This window comes from Vigna unguiculata, chromosome 7 (assembly GCF_037176805.1).
Source record: "Vigna unguiculata cultivar grain cowpea cultivar isolate G323 ecotype 2 chromosome 7, ASM3717680v1, whole genome shotgun sequence".
Classification (NCBI taxonomy): domain Eukaryota; kingdom Viridiplantae; phylum Streptophyta; class Magnoliopsida; order Fabales; family Fabaceae; genus Vigna; species Vigna unguiculata.
Window position 1 is genome coordinate 25,812,896 of NC_140798.1, and position 23,122 is coordinate 25,836,017.

The 23,122-nt window shown below is 34.2% G+C and overlaps 1 protein-coding gene and 2 pseudogenes across 4 annotated transcripts; 2 read left to right on the forward strand and 1 right to left on the reverse strand.

The window, feature by feature from the left end:
* The first annotated feature begins 691 nt into the window (after positions 1-691).
* On the forward strand, positions 692-2,807 carry LOC114191253 (glycosyl hydrolase 5 family protein pseudogene; annotated as a pseudogene).
* Positions 2,808-4,686: 1,879 nt separating this feature from the next.
* On the forward strand, positions 4,687-6,802 carry LOC114191254 (glycosyl hydrolase 5 family protein pseudogene; annotated as a pseudogene).
* A 4,327-nt stretch (positions 6,803-11,129) lies between these two features.
* On the reverse strand, positions 11,130-16,951 carry LOC114190823 (flowering locus K homology domain-like). Of its 4 annotated transcripts, XM_085675808.1 has the most exons (8): positions 15,756-16,019; positions 14,807-14,986; positions 14,351-14,509; positions 13,524-13,776; positions 13,096-13,244; positions 12,382-12,678; positions 12,088-12,282; positions 11,130-11,544 (listed from the first exon to the last, which is right to left on the reverse strand). In XM_085675808.1, the coding sequence occupies exons 4-8, from the start codon at positions 13,771-13,773 to the stop codon at positions 11,359-11,361; spliced, it is 1,077 nt and encodes a 358-aa protein (XP_085531934.1). In that variant the 5' UTR covers positions 13,774-13,776; positions 14,351-14,509; positions 14,807-14,986; positions 15,756-16,019; the 3' UTR covers positions 11,130-11,358. The 4 variants fall into 4 exon arrangements, with proteins under 4 accessions (XP_085531934.1, XP_027935675.1, XP_085531936.1 ...); XM_028079874.2 differs by lacking the exons at positions 14,351-14,509; positions 14,807-14,986 and adding an exon at positions 16,795-16,951 and having other exon boundaries at positions 15,756-16,270; XM_085675810.1 differs by lacking the exon at positions 14,351-14,509.
* Between the last annotated feature and the right edge of the window lie 6,171 nt (positions 16,952-23,122).

Genomic DNA, 23,122 nt, shown 5'->3' on the forward strand with positions numbered 1-23,122 from the left:
CTTTGGTTGCAAAAAGCATGACTTTCATTTTTCACATATATAATCATTAATTTAGTGACAAATATTTTAGTTGCTAACATAATTGATTGCCAGTTTGGTCACTGCACAAATTATTAGTATTAAAATTATTTCATCACTATTTTGACAACTAATTTACTTTAAATGTAATTTAATGACGACTCTTTATCATAGATTGGAACTTATTTATTTCGACCATTAAATAACATTTTTTTTTATTTTATATAAACGTAAAACGTATATACTTACTAAATAATCTATAATTTTGATGATTAAGCCTCTAACATATAACATGGAAAATTGCTTACAACATTGACTAATTGAATTCCTGACAACGGAAACTAGGAAACTCAAAATGTCATTGATATGTTTAGAAACTATGTTACATAATTCAAACCTAATACTTTTTTTGAATGCCATGTTTAAGCTTAACAGGTAGTTAATGACCTAAACAAAGGATACAATTTATTGTTTTTCAACATGAATAACAAGTAGATGACGGTGATAGAAAAATAAAGAGTTAATAAGTTACAACGAAACTTTGTTAACAAAAAAGGATTGGGATGAAAAAATATTGTTACCATTGTTACTAAATGTAAACACAAAAACTCTATATATTTATTTTGCATGCTTTCTTCTCAAACATCAAAGTTCTTTTCAATTCAAAGCCAAAATGTCTAGAATACGTTCATGTTTTGTCTTTATTCTCCTCCTTGTAGTCATCTATGTGTCGCATTGCAATGCATACCCTTTATCTACTTACAACAGATGGATCATGGATGAAGCGACAGGACAACGTGTCAAGTTGGTATGTGCCAATTGGGCTGGCCACCTTCAACCAATGATCCCTGAGGGTCTTGACAAAAGGGCCATGAAGGACATTGTTGGTGAACTTGTGAAGCACAAGTTCAACTGCGTACGTCTCACCTATGCAATCTACATGTGGACACGCTATGCCGATGAGAATGTGAATGCCACCTTTGCTTCGTTGGATGTACCCGAAGTGGTTGAAGGCATTGCCAAGAACAATCCTTCTGTGTTGTCCATGACACATGTTCAGGCCTTTGATGCTGTTGTTCATGAACTTGGAGTTCAGAACATGAAAGTCTTGCTTGATAACCATGTGAGTGAGCCAATGTGGTGTTGCGATGATGATGATGAGAATGGCTTCTTCCATGACAGACATTTCAATCCTCAGGAATGGGTGCATGGCCTTACTTTGGCAGCCAAACACTTCAGCGAAAATCATGTCGTATGTACTTTTCTTTTTCCTTTTTTTCGCTCAACTATGCTCTTTGATCTCTATTAATTTTTCTATTTTTTTAGTTTTAATCCCTGTAAAAAAGAAGTAGAAGTTTTATTCTTTACACGACCTGTTAGAACTTTATCTCTGTTAGAAAGTTTTCATACGTGTTGCCAAAGTTTTGCAGGTAACCTTTATATTTATAGACTAAAAGTTCACAGATTTTAGTATAGGGCTGAACTTAGAGATAATAGTTTGACTTTTTACCTTCTCTTTGGATAAAATTGAATACAAGATGACTTTGTTATTACTTTTGGTTTACTAACAGGTTGTAGCAATGAGTTTGAGGAATGAGTTGCATGGTCCTCGCCAAAATTTGAAGGATTGGTACAGGTACATGAGCCAAGGAGCAGTGGCTATTCACAAGACAAATCCAAATGTGCTTGTGCTTATCTCAGGTTTGAACTATGACACTGAGTTGCAGTTCTTAAGGAGAAAACCATTGAAGATAGACTTGGGTAAGAAAATGGTGTTTGAGACACATTTGTATTCATGGTCTGGAATTGGGACACTCAAATTGAAAGAGATATGGACAAAGCAACCATTGAATAGGATATGTGCCAACAACGTTAAAGCGATACACTATAGAGCTGGATTCCTTACCACGGGCAAGAATGCAACTCCTTTGATTTTTACAGAGTTTGGGTTCAACGAGGAAGGTTCTTCAGTGGAAGACAACAGGTTCTTGACATGCCTCCAAACCTATCTTCTTGGAAAGGATTTGGACTGGGGATTTTGGGCTTTCCAGGGTACCTACTATATTAAGAAAGACCAGGTTCAAGTTGATGAGTCATTTGGTGTAATGGATGAAACATGGCATCACCTTAGATATCCCAACTTCACTGACAAGTTCCAGCTTTTGCAAAGGAAGAATCTCGGTAAGCTTTTTGAGTTAAACGAATAAGTTCAGTTATATCATGCACTCTTAGATTGACATCACTCATAAGATGGTTTTAAAATAACATAGTTATCATCAAATTTCAATAACTTATGATATCAGTTATCATTTTTTTTCAAACACATAATATCCTATCTTATTTCTAAGTTGTGTGCTCTTGATGCAGAACCTATCTCTAAGGACCCCATTGTAAATATCTTGTACCACCCACTATCTGGTCAATGTGCTCAAGTGAATGACAAGAATGAAGTTGAACTTGGAAGTTGTAAGACCAAAAACAGATGGGTTCGTGGAGAGAATGCGACTAAAATCCTTTTACATGGCACTAAGAAGTGCTTAACAGCAGCTGGTGAAGGGATTGCAGTTGTAGTTTCCGATTGTGAAGGGAATATCAGCTCTTGGAAATTTGTATCTCTGTCTAAACTTCACTTGGCAACTATGAATCAACACAAGGGACAACTTTGCTTGCAAAAGGATTCTAACTCATCCACCATTGTCACTTCAAAGTGTATTTGCGTAAAAGATGATTCTTTATGTCTTGATGACCCTCAAAGCCAGTGGTTCCAACTTGTTCAAACCAATGTGTAGCTTAGGTTATCTACCTTAAGAGTTTAAGATTAGTATTGCATAAACCTTTTTCAATTTTTATGTTGTTTTTATTATTTTCATTTTGCCTAGTTCAATTCAGCATTTACTAATGTGTTTGGGTAATATGTTTAGGATAATTAAGTTAAATCTCTAATAAAATAAGTATTTAATTTTCTTTAGCTGGATCAAGGTTATTTTACAAGTATTTTGTTTCCAAAATTGATACAATACTAATAGAGAATAAATATCTCATTACCTTTAAAAGGGAGTATCTAATCTCACAACGAAACATTTCATTTGCATCTTCCATGGCTTTGAGTACGACGAACATTTGACAAATAAAAATTACCTTATATTAAACCAAAACCAACTTGGCCACCTATTCTGAGTTGAAATGCTTGTTGTAGTGTTGCAAGCATTTTAAAAAATATTGAGATGAAAAAACTATTGAACTTAACTTAACTTGGAGAACATGTATTATGTTAAGAAAAAAACATAAGATTTTTTAGATGATTGAATTTAAACTTAGGAGGATTTAACTTTTATTTGTATTACCTAATATTAAAACTTCCTAAGTGAAATAATAAAATAAGGGAGTTGAATTTCGAAAAAGAAAAAGAATAATCTACCATCCTTTAGCTAAATGTGTTTTATCATTTTTTATATAAATAAATATAATGCTACGAGTTTGATATAGTAGATAATGAAGCTCCATGGATGATTTTGATGGTTGAATGAAGCTTCCTTGCAGCAAGGAGGAGGATGCACCGAAGATTGGAGAGGTAATGGCAGTGAAAGTGATTTGGAGAAGGTTCCTAAGAGTAAGGCCAACATAGGGAGGAGGGCTAGAGGAAAAATCTAAGAGAAGGCTCTAGCAATCTGCACTCTCAAAATGCAAGTCATGGAGTGATCTCGACATGTATTTTGCACTAATAATTCAAGAGTAAACTTACAAAGAGTGTGGAGGCTTGATTACATAGCCGAGTATATTGGCTAACCATACTAATTAGGCATGTGCACAATTATTCTAGATCTAGGTCTAGATATCCTTAATTGGTGGATCAAAGGACATGTGGCACGTAACACTTTACACATTGTAGATATAGTGCATGGTTTGACAGAAACTCGATCAAGATAAAGACAATAAATCAGACTAATCTTTAAATTCGCCGCTAAGATAAAAAGAACTTTGGTTGCAAAAAGCATGACTTTCATTTTTCACATATATAATCATTAATTTAGTGACAAATATTTTAGTTGCTAACATAATTGATTGCCAGTTTGGTCACTGCACAAATTATTAGTATTAAAATTATTTCATCACTATTTTGACAACTAATTTACTTTAAATGTAATTTAATGACGACTCTTTATCATAGATTGGAACTTATTTATTTCGACCATTAAATAACATTTTTTTTTTATTTTATATAAACGTAAAACGTATATACTTACTAAATAATCTATAATTTTGATGATTAAGCCTCTAACATATAACATGGAAAATTGCTTACAACATTGACTAATTGAATTCCTGACAACGGAAACTAGGAAACTCAAAATGTCATTGATATGTTTAGAAACTATGTTACATAATTCAAACCTAATACTTTTTTTGAATGCCATGTTTAAGCTTAACAGGTAGTTAATGACCTAAACAAAGGATACAATTTATTGTTTTTCAACATGAATAACAAGTAGATGACGGTGATAGAAAAATAAAGAGTTAATAAGTTACAACGAAACTTTGTTAACAAAAAAGGATTGGGATGAAAAAATATTGTTACCATTGTTACTAAATGTAAACACAAAAACTCTATATATTTATTTTGCATGCTTTCTTCTCAAACATCAAAGTTCTTTTCAATTCAAAGCCAAAATGTCTAGAATACGTTCATGTTTTGTCTTTATTCTCCTCCTTGTAGTCATCTATGTGTCGCATTGCAATGCATACCCTTTATCTACTTACAACAGATGGATCATGGATGAAGCGACAGGACAACGTGTCAAGTTGGTATGTGCCAATTGGGCTGGCCACCTTCAACCAATGATCCCTGAGGGTCTTGACAAAAGGGCCATGAAGGACATTGTTGGTGAACTTGTGAAGCACAAGTTCAACTGCGTACGTCTCACCTATGCAATCTACATGTGGACACGCTATGCCGATGAGAATGTGAATGCCACCTTTGCTTCGTTGGATGTACCCGAAGTGGTTGAAGGCATTGCCAAGAACAATCCTTCTGTGTTGTCCATGACACATGTTCAGGCCTTTGATGCTGTTGTTCATGAACTTGGAGTTCAGAACATGAAAGTCTTGCTTGATAACCATGTGAGTGAGCCAATGTGGTGTTGCGATGATGATGATGAGAATGGCTTCTTCCATGACAGACATTTCAATCCTCAGGAATGGGTGCATGGCCTTACTTTGGCAGCCAAACACTTCAGCGAAAATCATGTCGTATGTACTTTTCTTTTTCCTTTTTTTCGCTCAACTATGCTCTTTGATCTCTATTAATTTTTCTATTTTTTTAGTTTTAATCCCTGTAAAAAAGAAGTAGAAGTTTTATTCTTTACACGACCTGTTAGAACTTTATCTCTGTTAGAAAGTTTTCATACGTGTTGCCAAAGTTTTGCAGGTAACCTTTATATTTATAGACTAAAAGTTCACAGATTTTAGTATAGGGCTGAACTTAGAGATAATAGTTTGACTTTTTACCTTCTCTTTGGATAAAATTGAATACAAGATGACTTTGTTATTACTTTTGGTTTACTAACAGGTTGTAGCAATGAGTTTGAGGAATGAGTTGCATGGTCCTCGCCAAAATTTGAAGGATTGGTACAGGTACATGAGCCAAGGAGCAGTGGCTATTCACAAGACAAATCCAAATGTGCTTGTGCTTATCTCAGGTTTGAACTATGACACTGAGTTGCAGTTCTTAAGGAGAAAACCATTGAAGATAGACTTGGGTAAGAAAATGGTGTTTGAGACACATTTGTATTCATGGTCTGGAATTGGGACACTCAAATTGAAAGAGATATGGACAAAGCAACCATTGAATAGGATATGTGCCAACAACGTTAAAGCGATAGACTATAGAGCTGGATTCCTTACCACGGGCAAGAATGCAACTCCTTTGATTTTTACAGAGTTTGGGTTCAACGAGGAAGGTTCTTCAGTGGAAGACAACAGGTTCTTGACATGCCTCCAAACCTATCTTCTTGGAAAGGATTTGGACTGGGGATTTTGGGCTTTCCAGGGTACCTACTATATTAAGAAAGACCAGGTTCAAGTTGATGAGTCATTTGGTGTAATGGATGAAACATGGCATCACCTTAGATATCCCAACTTCACTGACAAGTTCCAGCTTTTGCAAAGGAAGAATCTCGGTAAGCTTTTTGAGTTAAACGAATAAGTTCAGTTATATCATGCACTCTTAGATTGACATCACTCATAAGATGGTTTTAAAATAACATAGTTATCATCAAATTTCAATAACTTATGATATCAGTTATCATTTTTTTTCAAACACATAATATCCTATCTTATTTCTAAGTTGTGTGCTCTTGATGCAGAACCTATCTCTAAGGACCCCATTGTAAATATCTTGTACCACCCACTATCTGGTCAATGTGCTCAAGTGAATGACAAGAATGAAGTTGAACTTGGAAGTTGTAAGACCAAAAACAGATGGGTTCGTGGAGAGAATGCGACTAAAATCCTTTTACATGGCACTAAGAAGTGCTTAACAGCAGCTGGTGAAGGGATTGCAGTTGTAGTTTCCGATTGTGAAGGGAATATCAGCTCTTGGAAATTTGTATCTCTGTCTAAACTTCACTTGGCAACTATGAATCAACACAAGGGACAACTTTGCTTGCAAAAGGATTCTAACTCATCCACCATTGTCACTTCAAAGTGTATTTGCGTAAAAGATGATTCTTTATGTCTTGATGACCCTCAAAGCCAGTGGTTCCAACTTGTTCAAACCAATGTGTAGCTTAGGTTATCTACCTTAAGAGTTTAAGATTAGTATTGCATAAACCTTTTTCAATTTTTATGTTGTTTTTATTATTTTCATTTTGCCTAGTTCAATTCAGCATTTACTAATGTGTTTGGGTAATATGTTTAGGATAATTAAGTTAAATCTCTAATAAAATAAGTATTTAATTTTCTTTAGCTGGATCAAGGTTATTTTACAAGTATTTTGTTTCCAAAATTGATACAATACTAATAGAGAATAAATATCTCATTACCTTTAAAAGGGAGTATCTAATCTCACAACGAAACATTTCATTTGCATCTTCCATGGCTTTGAGTACGACGAACATTTGACAAATAAAAATTACCTTATATTAAACCAAAACCAACTTGGCCACCTATTCTGAGTTGAAATGCTTGTTGTAGTGTTGCAAGCATTTTAAAAAATATTGAGATGAAAAAACTATTGAACTTAACTTAACTTGGAGAACATGTATTATGTTAAGAAAAAAACATAAGATTTTTTAGATGATTGAATTTAAACTTAGGAGGATTTAACTTTTATTTGTATTACCTAATATTAAAACTTCCTAAGTGAAATAATAAAATAAGGGAGTTGAATTTCGAAAAAGAAAAAGAATAATCTACCATCCTTTAGCTAAATGTGTTTTATCATTTTTTATATAAATAAATATAATGCTACGAGTTTGATATAGTAGATAATGAAGCTCCATGGATGATTTTGATGGTTGAATGAAGCTTCCTTGCAGCAAGGAGGAGGATGCACCGAAGATTGGAGAGGTAATGGCAGTGAAAGTGATTTGGAGAAGGTTCCTAAGAGTAAGGCCAACATAGGGAGGAGGGCTAGAGGAAAAATCTAAGAGAAGGCTCTAGCAATCTGCACTCTCAAAATGCAAGTCATGGAGTGATCTCGACATGTATTTTGCACTAATAATTCAAGAGTAAACTTACAAAGAGTGTGGAGGCTTGATTACATAGCCGAGTATATTGGCTAACCATACTAATTAGGCATGTGCACAATTATTCTAGATCTAGGTCTAGATATCCTTAATTGGTGGATCAAAGGACATGTGGCACGTAACACTTTACACATTGTAGATATAGTGCATGGTTTGACAGAAACTCGATCAAGATAAAGACAATAAATCAGACTAATCTTTAAATTCGCCGCTAAGATAAAAAGAACTTTGGTTGCAAAAAGCATGACTTTCATTTTTCACCTATATAATCATTAATTTAGTGACAAATATTTTAGTTGCTAACATAATTGATTGCCAGTTTGGTCACTGCACAAATTATTAGTATTAAAATTATTTCATCACTATTTTGACAACTAATTTACTTTAAATGTAATTCATGTAACACTTAAAAAAGATTAAAAGAAGTATGAAAACAGTACATTTTAAAGATGAATTATTTTATATTAGATTGACAAGGTGGACTTCATGAAATTCAAAATACACATTATTATGTTTGGCAAACCGACTGACACATACAAGGTTTTTATTAAGGGCATGAACATGTAACAAAATTTTAAGCTGTAAAGAAATGTGTGGATTGTGAGGAGAAGAAAAGGTTGTGAACCAACAATATGTACGATTAAACCCTGTCGAATACTAAGGAAGATTGGTCTTCCTAGAAGAGGGCATAGGGTCAATAACATTGGTGGCATCAGGGATTATATGTTGCAACGCTCCAAAATCAGCAAACTAGTTTTAAGAGTGTTGTGCAGGAACAGGGATAGGTGTGGCATGAGTAACATATGCATGCAGTTTAGGCAATGGAATATGTGGCATAGGATGATGAGAATACGCCTATGGTCGATGAGGATGTGGTGAGAAACAGGTCCTTGTAAATTGATTTCCTTGAAAATGAGGTGGATAAAAGGAATAATTTTTTTATTAAGGTGGCGTAGGATGAAAAGTATATGACTAAACCACATACCAGAGCGCCCACCCCTGCGACCCCAACTGGATCTGCTACACTAATGATAACCACCCCCATGTAAAGGGGGATGGGGAAAATGCGGAGTAGATTGCGAGCTTATCTTTGTGACTTGAACAGTTGGGTTTGAAGCTATTTGTGAATGTGCGTGAGTGAGATTAAGAGAGACACTATCATTATCATGTTTGAATCTCTCAAGGCGTGCTTCTTAAGCAACAAGTAGTGACTATTTTGGTGAACGAGAATAGTTCAGGTGTTCTATGCATAAAAGAAAGAAAGGCTTTATACTCAACAGGAAAGGCTTCAAAGAGAACATCTATTTGTTCGTGCTTAGATACAAGATCACTAATTTAATTAAAAGAGTGAACGAGAGCCTTGATACGTAGAAGAAATTCATTGATAGAGTTATCACCTTTCTTCATGGTACGTAGTTTTGTACGCAACTAGCCTTTGTCTAAGAATTGAAGTGGGTATGCATTTTATCCCAAACTTGAAACGCATGGTTACAACTAAAGATACGCACTAAGAATAGGGTAGATAAAGAGGACTACAACCATGAAAGTAAAAGTTAATCTTGGGTCTCCCAAGTAGTATATTCTAGATTTTTAATCCCTAAATCATGATTAGAGAGGAATAGAAATTGGGAAGGGATGGAAGGATTGACAAGATATCGATGAAGTCGATGCGCTTTGATGAAGCTCAACTTGTTGCTTCCAGAGTAAAAAATTAGTATCAAATATTTTTTTGGATATAGCATACGAGAACATGACCGGAGTCGAAGACACCATTGGAGAAGGAGGGTTCGTGAGCTCAAAATTGATGCTCATAAATTAGGTTTCACGCTCTAGATACCATATTAGAATTAAATCTACTATAATAGATAAAGCAAAACAAGTAGTGAATATAAAAAAGTTATTCTTATTAATCATAGACGAAAGGCTCTCTAAATGTAAAGAACTTAGAAGAAAATGGATTATAATCCCTAGAAGTGAGTTGTCAAAGTTGTTATAACCGTATAACAAAATAAAAAATATAAAAAAAAACGAAATCTGAGTCAAAACAAATTGTAAAATATAAACCTATATACACTAATACGACAAACAAGACTTTGGTCTTTAGCTAGTTGAATTCAAATATTATCATCACTCTTCTATTACATAGTTGCAATTATGTTTTGTATTATTTTGTTCTTTTGAAGTAGGTGTCTCATTTGTGTTTTAAGATTGCTAATTATTGTTGAGGGATTTGTCTCATTATTGGATGAAAAAGAGATTATATTATGATTTCTAGTAAGAATCATAAATCCAAAGAAGCGTGAATAAATTTTGTCCAAATCTCATGAGCTCCAAATGTTTTTATTAAGTAATGGAGAGTCTTAAGATGAGTTGTGGAGAGAAAAACAATCCTTGTTAAACTGTAAACTCTTTAAGAATGAACTTCAACACAGATACCAAATGAAAAATTACTCAAAATACATTTTTAACACTTTATTTACTAAGAACATTAAACAATAATAATATTGAAAAAAAGAGATAAATAATTAATACTTTATTTAGATAATGCATGTATTTATTTTATACATTGAGCTAAGTGCCATAAGATACTTCTCATATATAAATATTAGATCCGATTTCAATATCTATTATAAGAGCGTTCTTTACTTTCGGAAAGTTAAGGAGGAAGTAGATAAAAACTTCAACCAAACAAAATCAATCAATAAACAATCTTTATAAATAATGTTAATATTCCAAAATGGTGGGACATATGAGGTAGTCCGAAATATTTCTTTTCAAGTTCAGACATGTTAAACTGATTTTTTGTATTGTGCCCTGCACTTTACTTTCGTTGTGTATTCCTAATAATACTTTTAACGATAGTGTAATGATAACCAGAGACAAAAAATAAAAGGTAAAGCTGAAGTTTGACTTTTATAAGGATTAAAATAAAACTTAAAAAATAACATTTTCTATAGCAAACAAAATTTTGAAAATCTTCTAAGCACTGCTTTCCTAAAAAGACAGATAGCAAATGCCAGATGAAACCTTTATGTGACAGCCTCATGGAATATCCAATGTACAATCCCACTTCGCACAGGTCGACATGTGCAGCTCCAGGCATTTAAATATTATAATTTAGTTTTAATACTAATATTGTTGACATAAAATAAGCCATGAACTAAAAGTACACAATTTACCCAAATTTAGAAACTTTACAGGCACTAAGAACTTTTCCTTTTTACTGTACTCATTAAAATATCTTTTATGTAATGACATCAACCATCTCCCTTTTTAATAATAAAGATTAAATATAAATCATCCAATATTAGAAAAACTTTATAAATACGGCATGAACATTTGAATAAAGATCAAACGGGGAAATAATTTAAGACGAAAACAAAAAAACCTACTTTATAAAGATTAGAAAGCTAGTTAAGCCCACAAAAAGAACTAGCACATTATCATATCCTCTAAATCCTATCGAGTCATTATACGAACTGTAATACAGTGAAAATATAGGAGCTGAGACTGGAAGAGAACTAGTACAGCTAAAATTGAACGCTCAATGTTTACAAATGATATGGCCCCTCATCTAAAATTGAATGTGATATTCTCAATAGCCATAATTGGTGCCATAAACGGGTCCATAATCTGCTGAAGGTACATGGCCTGCATGAGCAGCAGCGCTTGAGGGCGGAGATGCGTACACAGGAGCACTGGTAGGATAGGAATTGTAACCTTGGTTCATTGATCCCCCCATATGTTCCTGAGTTGCACTAGCAGCTTCAGCCATGAAATTCTGCATCAGAAAAAAGCAACCATAATAATGACAACAAAAACACTCGTAACTAACAACGACCATCCACTCCTTGCCCCCAACAATGTTTAAACTTCTTAAGATAAAGCATTCATTAACTCCATGTTCATTGAAAAAAATAATTAACAGGACAATCATAATTACAATCTATTCTATCCTGCGCAGCATTAACAATATTCTTTTAAGCCTAACTACAGCAGTTATCATTCAAACCTCATGACAAACACTAGACATCAACAAATACTTGGATGTCAACTACATTTCCTCTCCTCGTGGGACACTTTCTTTATACCATTCACTTATAATCTTATGTAAAAGAATGAATATTGAAAACATAAACTTTAAGTTAACCCCAACATACTTGTATTTGAAATTAATATACCCACGCGAATTAACTAGTTTGGAAGCTAGTAATGCGTACAAGAAAAGACATACCAAACAAATTTAACCATTCCCACTTCCAATTACCAAAAAAAAAACCAGCTAGTCTATCAAACAATGCCAAAAGCCTTTAAAACAAAATACCTGCACTAGCTGTTGGGCAGCCTGTATTTGTGAAGCAGTACCACTTATCTCAACAGTCATCTCTCCGGGCACACCCCTGGTCTCCTGAATTGTAATACTTGCTCCACTGGCACGACGGATGTAGCTGATGTTTGTCCCTGATGCTCCAATAACAGCATCAGCATAGGACAGAGGAATTTGCATGTGCTGCGTGACCTACATAGTACAAAAGAAATCATATAAACCACAAAAAAAAAAATGTTTTAAAATCAATGTTTCTCTCTCTGAAATAGTCAAGCTTGGCAAAAAGGATACCTTAGTCACAACAGATTGCTGCGGTTGCACACTGGATGAATGAATTCCCATAGAAGTATCTCTTCCGTAGGCAGGTGCAGGACCCTGATGAAGGTGCTTGTCCATGGGAGGCAGGTCAGCAGGTGGGTAGTAATTATCATAGTTATGCGAAGGGGGCATATACTGAGGATTGGGTGGGAAAGCAGGTCCACCACCACTAACAGGTCCAGGAGCTGGAAAACCTTGAGGAGGACCCCAAGGTTGGTGTGGTGGACCATGTGGCACATTCTGGTTTGCCCGAACATCTGGCCTTTGCATCTGAAGTTTTGGGGGAAGAAAATAAAAATTATCCACAAAACGAATGGTATAAAATCGAAAAGTTCCCTTAAATTCAAAGCACATGAAAATAAAGTGATGACACTTGGAAAACATTGAAACTCCTTCTCAAACTACATAGACAACTAATGATAAAAAAACAGGAATACATATACAATTTACAGGAAGCCTAGTCTAACGCTTTCCATCCAACCCTATGACTAACCTATCACAATCAATTATCCTCAACAATAACCCAAGCTTGAAAACAACATTCTGTATATAGCTTAGAGTGTTCAAATCAGACTTAATTATCATGACATGATTAAACTCGTGAGATAAATTCTCAATTTACATTCTTAATTTGGTAATTGGCACCTTTCAATTTTGAATAAAAAACTGAAAGTAAAATGAACTCACCTGTGTTTCAAATACACCAACTATGCTGCGGTCAACCAAGAATTTACGTAGATGAACTGCAACAAGTTCAACTGCCTTGTGAACCCCAGAGGATTCTCCTTGTATTTCAACAACACTGTCGTCTCGCAAAGCAAATACTGGGAGGTGTTCTGTTGTATATAATATATGATTCAGGTACCATAATTGTTAACTTGGATATCATAAATATATGTTTACTAAAATATTAGTTCATTACTTGACAACACATCCAACTTTTCACATACATAACAAGACTAGCAGAACAAAACTAAAGCCAACCTACTAAGCATAGATCTAGTGGTACTGATAACATATGTAGGAAACTTGGGGAAATATTGATAAGGAAAATGTGTTCATTGACAAACAAAAGTAACACTTCCTAATATAATTTACAGTGCTTGAAGGCGCACCTGAACCAAGAACACGTATATTACAACCCGTGGAATCTTGAAAGGATTTTATAGTGGCTCCCTGTTTCCCAATCAAGCTCCCTGCTTGAGTATCTGCCACTAGAAGCCTTGTAACAACTGTGCGTCCTGCACCTGATGCACCACCATCAGCAGATTGAGGCTCTACATTGACAACCTGTTTATGAACCCTTAACAAACCATCCACAGCAGGTGGGATGGTGCGATCCGGCTCTTCTTTTGCAGAAACCATTACCTTTAAAAAGCGTAAAAGGAGAATTGAGAAAGGAACACAACATAAGCAGCTAAATTTTAAATTTTAAAGCAAGCTAATTTTATATACTTGACCCATGGCTAATTCATCACCTCGGTGCAAAAATACATATCAATATTGCATAACTAGCAAAAAAAGAAAAAACAAATATGCTAGCTGTTAACCTTATTTTCATTTCTAACAATCGGTGTCTTTGTTTCCACAAATAAGCAACTCTACTAAACTAAATTTTCTTTAACATTATTTATATTTCTTAGGAAGAATGCATCATCCCTTAATCCAAAAATTAGCATAAACACTGTATTTAATAATTGTAAATCTTAAGAGGAATTTGATAATGATATGAAGTAATTAAATGGACCAAGACATATTTCAGTTTTATTAATTAGATATATTTCAGATTTACAATTTTTCCATATAGTTTCAGATCTACACATTAGATATATTTCAAATTTCATAAGCTTTTTTAATTCTTATTTTAGTAACTTAAGAATGTTCCGAGGAAAGTGTTTCAGGGAGTGTGGCAAGACACCAATCGACCAAGTTCTGAAGTTACCAGGAAGTGAACGCTTCTTTCCACCAAAATCTGCACAGACTATTTGATTCTTAAGTCAAAAACAGTTTCAGCAGTTGTAAATGCTCATGAGCGTTTCCTTCAACTTGAACTTTGGCACTTCAATTGATGTCACTTTAGTCATTCATATTAGCTGACCACCTGCACACACCCATTTGGTCATCGTGACAAAAGACATCTCTTTTTATATATTAATTTTGATTATTTATTATTTATTGGGTTCAACTAGATTATTTTTATTATTTGCTTTCACTCCTTCTTAATGGTTTGTTTTATTTTTATAAAATAATTTCTTAGCAATAATATTCATTTGTTATCATGACTCGAATCTAGTATGTAACTTCGTTTTATCAAAATATGTTTTCTACATCAAGGTACTAATAAGATACTAACAAATATAGGACTCTGATTCATAATGATCGAGCAAAGAATTCATACGGTACTATAACACTGCAGCAGAGCATCAGAGCAGCTGGTGGCCACAAGAAACTCATAGTACACCACTTTTGCGTGAAACAATAGTGGCCATGTTCCATATGATGGCAGGATCCACCCTTTCTGGTACAATCAACCACTTTTCCAGCCCATTCATTTTCTCGTCAAGTTCACCTCCAATCTCTGTTTTGCAATTCAAGAAACACTTAACTGCTGCAACTTAACTACAACATATATTAACATTTTGCATAATCAACCCCTTTTCTGCAATGCCCATTCATTTTCTTGCCAAGTTCACCTCCATTCTCTTTTGCAATTCAAAAAACACTTAACTGCTGCAACTTAACTAAGACATATATGACTACCACTGTTTATTCGTGTAGTGTATTATTCATAGTACATCAAATTCCACTATCTTTTTTGTCATGGCCCTCTGTTTTTCTATAAACTCCATCATCTTCCTAATTTTCATTTAATTTCGTGTAGTTTCATTTCTCACAATGTTATAGCTCAAATTAATGAACAATGTGCGTTAGACTAACTTTTTGCTTAAGAATTAAGAATATATCATTATTTTAGATAATACTTTATATTTAAGCATTTGTATATATTCTATACTATAAATTATGCATCAGTTATCCTGAATCTATAGTTCAGCAAAAGTAACCAATCCCCTACCCACTATAGCAACTTTGATGTAGGTCATGTAAGGCATTCCGTATTGTTAACTATGCACATATTCAATAAGACAATGGATCAATGAAGAAAAGGGAAGATCATAAAGCTTAACTGTAGGGAGGGTGTTGCAGGAAAACCATAAAATAAATCCATTCAAATAATTCTAATAAGCCTATAGATAGATAGGAAAAATACATAATGTGCTTGAAACAGTTAAAATCCAACATCATCAATCACTGCATGAATAACAAGAAACTGAAAAATATACACTCACAGCTCTTTCTGCAGTTCCAGGGGGGCCATCAAGAATTTTTATACGAGCCTTAGTCTCTTCAGTAATTTTCCTAATAAACTCGCCTTTACGACCAATAATACTGCCAACCTTTTGCACGGGAACCAACATCCTGAAAACATTTTCCCCAGGCCACCCTGGCCATTTTTTTACTTCACCCACTTTCAACTCCTCCTGAGATTCCTGTTTCTCCTCAGAGACAAAATTCTCAGGCATATCTCCTTCAACATGCTGTTCCTCAGCATGTTCTTGCGGAGGAAAATCAGGGTTTTCAGGCAAACCTTCTCCATCATTCCCATCAAAATTATTTTCAGGAACATCAGCATCCACGGCCAAATTGGCCTCATCGTGTTCATCAGGCTGCAATTGCTGAAACCCTGAGTCATCAATCACATTTCCTCCATCATGTTCCTCAGAATGATTTTGAGGAAACTCAGGGTTCTCGGGCACATAGCCAGCATCTTGTCCGTCATAAACTTCTCCAGACATCCCAGCAACTACGAAACCAAACACATGAAACAACAACTCATCAGTATCCTTTTCAACAGAACACAAAAATCAAATTAATTAAATGACACAAAAATAAAACGAGGGCAAAGAATACATCAATTGTTCCATCTACACACACTCATCAAGAAGAGGACTAGTTAACAACAAGAATCACCGTTTGAAATCCACAAAACCCTAAAATCAAACTCCGTAACTTCCAATGCCCTAAAACAAGACCCTGCATCAGCTGAATAAAAGAAAAACCCAAATCGACACAAAAATAATCAAATCCACCGTTCATCCACACCAGAAAGAAGTGCAGAATAACAACTTAACCGAACAAGACGAAGAGCACAAGCTCAGATACGAAAGCAAAGAGACAGAATGCAGTTATTCAACCCTAACGAACAGTGAAAACTGTAGAACTCGCATTTGAATATTCTTAGCGAACGAAAAATAAATAAATTGCAAAGTGAAAACAAAGGATAATGTGGAAACCCTCACGCGAGTAGAGCGGAGTTAGAGAACTTACTTTGATTCTCGAAGCTTCGGATAACGGAGAGAAAATAACAACGGTGGCGTTTGGATATGAAGAGAACGGTGCTGTGCAGAATTTAGGTTTTCGTAAAGGATGAGAGACGGAGACACCTCCACATCTTATTTTATTTGCTTTCCTCGCCTTTAACCTACTCGTATTCACAACTTTGGCGGTTCTTTTATTTTTATGTTTTATTAGTATTGATGTTTGAATTTTTAAAAATAATGCAAAAAAATTAAGTGTAAATAAAATAATTTGCTTTAAACCTTTATTTATTTAACTAATTGTTGATAAAATAAATAAATATATATATATATATATATATATATACTAATGTGTGCATAATTTTTATAAAATCCTCTTTTTCTGCCCTAAAATTTGAAGGGGCCTAGCCTTATTTGTTGGGCCTAAGAACTGGCTCATAGGGTGTCCAAAGCCCATAAGACAGCCTAACCCTCTCAATTTTTCCATTCTTGCAAAAACAGTACCTTCCTCTCTCCTTTGTTCCTATCAACAGAAGTTCTGTTAGAGTTTGGTTCCCTCTTGTTCGTGCTAGCTCAAAAGCTCACCTCGTCTCACGTAAGTTGATCCTTGAATCGTACTCCCTCCTTTCTAAGTTTGTTTTTGGGGTTTCTGTTAGGGTTCACCGTAGTAACCCTGTTATTCTTTCTATGCCGCTGTTTGAGTTCGTAACCTTGCTCTTGGAGCTGCTGGATTCATCGGCTTAAGGTCATAGTCTGTTATTAGCCTCTTTCCAAGTAAGGGAAGCTAGGGCTTTATTGTTTTAAGTTTTCGATGCCTGTTTGGTTGATTTTATGTACTGAAAGGTTGATATATGTTATTGGTTGTGTGACAATGCATGGATTATACTGCTATAATGATGTGGATCTGTTTCTGCGCGAGAGAGAGTGGTGAGCTCTGCTGAACTCGGCTAGGCGAGTGGGTTGGTTGCTCAAAACGAAAGCTCTCGCCTGAGCGAGAACAGCAACAGCTCACTCCCATCTTTGTTTCGAGAGCTCGCCTAAGCTAAGGTCACTCGCCTGAGCGAGAGTATTCTCGCCTGAGCGAGTTGGGCTAGCTTGAGTGAGACCTCGACGTGCTCCCTATTGCAGTCTCGCCCAGGCGAGAGCAGGTAGCATGAGCGATGGGTTCCTCTTGCCTGAGCGAGGTCTCTTTAGCTTGAGCGAGATTTGGGCATTTCTAAGTGTATATATATATATATATATATATATATATATATATATATATATATATATATATATATGTATGTATGTATGTCTCACATGATTGGCTGATGTACGCTTAAGACAGTTTAAGCCATGATGTTATATGTATTGTATATGGTATATTGGGACTGTAAGTTGATGTGTTTAGCATGGGCATGGTGTGATATATGCTTGATTGGTTTGGTAAATATATATACATATTGGCTTGAGATTGATGTGTATGAGAACTCTAAGAGTGGTCAGTGAAACATGGGTAAAGTGTGGGTAGGACGTAATCCCATGACCTTCGTAAGGAGTGTTCATGGTGGTGCCTCATCTAATGGACGTAATTCCACAAGGGTACGTGGTGGTGCCTCAAGGCCAGGACATAATTCCACGAGAGTACGTGGTGGTGCCTCAAGGCCAGGACATAATTCCACGAGATTACGTGGTGGTGCCTCAAGGTCAGGACATAATTCCACGAAGGCCTCGTGGTGGTGCCTCATGTAAGGATGTAATTCCGCGAAGGCCTCGTGGTGATGCCTCACTGCTAGGACGTAATTCCACAGTTTGGTGGTGGTACCTCATCGTATGTATCCGGATAGTCAAGTCTTGGTGTCTTATGTAGTTTGGTACTTCTTGTGTGAATGTACGTTAATTATGCTTGACTCTGAACTCGTGTGTTGAGTGTTATGATATAAGAATCATTTTTGCACTAGCTTACCCTTTTGCTTGTTTATATGATTGTGTGTGGTTTACTCCTTTGCGATGATCATCGATTCTATTGATGTGAGCAGATATGAGAACCCCTGGCAGTGGTAATGATAATAAAGATGTTGCAGCTTGATGGATGGGACGGGTATTGGGCCCACTATGGGGCCCATCGCTAAAGGATTTTATTAGTTATGATTCTCTTGTCCGTACAAGACCTAGTATAATTAATTTTCACCTGTGTATTTTGTTTTGGGCCGTGTAGGACCTCTTTTTATGTAAAATGGGTATGTTTGATGTCCTGTGTACCTTCATACTTCAAACTCTATAGTCTTTGAATATTCATGTATGTGACGTATTATTAATCTGAGGTTATCCAGTTTTTGGGATGTTACAATTTTACTTTCTAAAATAAGTCGTTCACTACAGGAAACACATTTCCATAAGTTAAGAGAACTATTTTTTAATTTAGTGGAAGAAATAACTGAAAATTATATAAAATTTTAACGAGTTAAACTATTGAATTTTAGACTATTACCCACTCTTTTAAACTAGACAAGTTATTATTTAAGTCAAATCAAACTAAATAGTCTTTTTAAATATTAAAATATTACGAAATATATATATATATATATATATATATATATATATATATATATATATATATATATTATAAGAGTAAAATCTTGTATTATGATATGGATGAAGTTTTGCTATGTACATTGTACATATATTATCCATTCTTTTAAACAAGATATACAGTATAAGAGTAAAATTTTGTGTATGATATGCATGAAGTTTTGGTATGTATACATTATTCGTTTTAAAAGAAAAAAATTATATATATATATATATATATATATATATATAACCCCTTTTTACTATCATACAACATGATTTTTAAGAAAATATTTAATATTTAATAAAATACAAATTTATCTTACAATAATTTATTTGTCTTTGGAAAAAGGTTTATCTTTTTATATAGGTTATTTTTAAATAACAACATTATATGCTGCTTTTTCTTCCCACGTCCACTTTCAAATTTGTAATTATTGACAATTTAATAAGTTTAAAAATAATTGTATTATGTGGGAACCTAAAAAATGTATTTTTAGAGTGACAGTGTTTTAAGATAATGAGATTTTATTATTTTAATGATAAAACATCTTTATATAAATGAAAAACTCATAAAGACTCTCATTACATAAAAACACTTTATCTATTTAGAAACTCTTCTCAAAGAACTCTCTCCAATCTCTCTAGTTTGCTCATGATCTGTTCATCATTTTGAAGATTGGAAACGGTAGAATTTCTCCTTGCAGTGATATTAAATTTATGAAATTAAAATATATGGTAGAGACTTCACCGGGGCTAGATTTCATGCAGATGAAAACATTAAACAATATACCTCAAATTCTTACTTTAGCATTCAGACCACTATTTAACAAGTACTAATGTCTTAAAGACAAGTCTAAACTTGTTAATAAAAACCCTAATGTCTTATACCTTTTCTTATTAAAAGTTTTCATTAAGCATCAAATTCAGGTGTTAGGAATGACCAATGATGAACTCCATGTCTAAATGCTCAATCAATTAATTGTTCTATTCTAGTTTAGGTTCTAATATCGTGTTCAATGATCAGATACCCACAAATATGCAATCAACCAATTCATGCAGCTAAGAACAATAATAGAACACAAGAGTAATGGAAAAGAAATATATTTAATAGTGAAAACCACACAAATTGAAGATACATTACGTCCAACCCCTTAAATAAGGGAGTAAGTTACTCTTGTATATTATGAACACTGGGAAAAAAATAATGATGAATGCCAGCCTCTAGAATAAGTCTTCATCAAGGAATTAAGTTCCCTCTCTCCCCCCAAAAGGGGAGGTTTATTCCCTAAAAGGGTGTTAATTTTAAAATATGTAGGGTTTTCTGTTTAGAGACTTTTGGAACTAAACTAGGCTTGGAATTTGTACTTGAATTTGTAATTGAAGTAACTAACTCTATTGTCAATTGATTATGTTGATAACTTCTTAAATCTATGATATTTCACTTATGTGCAAAATATAAACCAAATACTTATATTTCCCAATTTATTAAACAAAACCTTAATTATCTAATAAAAGATAAAATAGTTATTTTTCATAAAATTATTTAATAAACCCATAATTATTAAAAAGATAATAATAAAAATACCAATAAAAGATAAAAAAAAAATTAAACATAATAAAAACATGATAATTCCAATTATCAGGTACCCTAAGAGTTAGGAGGCGTTTTGGCTTCTGGGGTTTGTTGAGCAACTTTTTCAAAGTAAAGGAAGCTAGTCTTTAATTGTTTTGTAGTGTTCTTACAAATTTGATGAATGGATGTTGAGGATTAAATTCATGTTGGGAATGAACTTTAGTTGTTTTTTTTTATGAATTGGATCTGGGGTGAGAATATTTGATTTGACTTGTATGGTTTGAATGCTTGATTCAAGAATTTTGTTCGTTTAGACTTGGTTTTTTGTGATTGAGAGAGTTTATAATTTAAGCAATTGAGTAAATTGGTACGAGTTTCCATGTTTAAAATTGTTTTGAATCAATGCACTGAGAAAGTAATACCAATTTGATCAGTTGAACATATCCAAGTTCCTTAAAAAACACAAAATAACATTGTTGATATTAGATAAAACATTGAGTGGTAATAGACAAGCGTTGAGCGCCAATTTCATTGTGCAAGTCTGGGAGCATTTTAGCTTCAGTCCTCTGAGCGTCCTATTTTATGAATGCTTTGGCGTTGAGCGGTAGCAAGCACCACTATGGGTGGCAAAATGTGTTGGGCTTGATGGGTTTGCCCGTGAAAATGGGATGGATTGAGTTGGCATTTTTAACCTACTAACCCATTTTGACCCGACCCGCCTAGCCCATCCCTGGCCCATTTTTTATTCTTTTTATTTTTTTAAATTAAAAAATTATTTTTTTATATTATATTTTCTAAAGATGTAAATATGCATACTATTATAATTTAAATCATTAACTCTTACAAACTAAGTTCCAATTATTAGTTATGATAAAGTAATTTAACATGTAAATGAAAAAATTATTTTAATTTATCAAATTAAAAATATTAATTGATCAATTAAAATCTTAAAAAATATTTGTATGATTAGATATGCTTTAAATATTATTTTATAAGTATATATAAACAAACAAATATTATAAATAAACATTTTAAAAAAATAAAAATAAAAGTAAAAAGTGGCAGGCAAGGACGCCAACCTGTCGGCCCGTCCTATGGCGGGATAGGTTGCATTTCTTGGCTCGTTTTACAATGGCAGGCCAACCTAGGTGACCTATTTTTGGCGGGGTGTGCAGGTCGGGCTGACCTGTTTTGCCATCCCTAGGCACTACTAAGCGTCATCTTTGTACTACAAGTCTTGAGCATTCTAGCTCCAGTACATTGAGCATCGAAAAGTGTCACTCAATACAACCTTTTTGCTGGAAGAGTAACATTGAGCGCCAAAACTATCATTGAATGCCACTCTCTGCGAGAGGTTTGGCGCAAGTGCCACCTTTGAGCTCCAATTTGTATGTTGGCTTTGTTTTTCTTTTCTTTAGTTGTTTGAGATATATCTACAATGGACCTTATGTATGTTTATGGTTGTGATTGTGTTTAATTGAGAGCAAAATGTTGTTGTGAGCATGTATAATGATGAAGGTGTTTAAGGAATTTCAAAGAGAAATTCTTAGTAGTGGTAAGTCTAGTGTATGCATTGACGTATGGGATTCAGTAATGGGGCATCCTAAACTCTTATAACCATTCACTCTCATGTAGATTAAAGTGGGTTATGTGGTGAGAGTCACAAGAGATTCTAACCACTAGACTTGTTTAGTCCTAGACACGAAGGGGATTAGCCTTGTGAGTAATATGGTGATAACTCCTTTGTCTATGGCTCTGCAGAACATAAGTACTACTACAAGAGCGCGCCTCGAGTGAATTCCTATGTCAAGAACATGCATCACGACAATTGAGTTTAATGTCAATTGTTTGTGTGCATATATGATTTATTGTGTTTTACCATTGCTTAACTTATATTTGATATGCTTTAATTGTCTTAAGATAATTCTTTTGCACACTAGTTTACCTTGTTGATTCTTTTGTGTTTCTTGTGTTTTGTTTTGTTTGTTTCTTTTGCGATAATCACTTCACGATGTGAGCATATGAGGAGTTAAGTGATGATGCACCTTTGGTGGAAGACAGAGATGTCGCTGAGTAGTTCTTTAGGCTCTTAATTGTTATTCTATATAAGAGATTGTTCTTTTTGAAAAACCAATGTTATTTAAAGTTCGTTTGGGTATATTTTATTATTATAGTTATATATATTTTTTTGGATAATCACATTGTTTTAAAT

Coding starts and splice junctions, on each gene's coding strand:
- LOC114190823 (XM_028079874.2), bottom strand. CDS start 16,262: ATGTCTGGAGAAGTTTATGACGGACAAGATGCTGGCTATGTGCCCGAG. Junction 12,679..13,095: donor TTGGTGTATTTGAAACACAG/GTGAGTTCATTT, acceptor CCAAAACTTCAG/ATGCAAAGGCCAGATGTTCG. Junction 11,545..12,087: donor CTGCCCAACAGCTAGTGCAG/GTATTTTGTTTT, acceptor TTTCTGATGCAG/AATTTCATGGCTGAAGCTGC.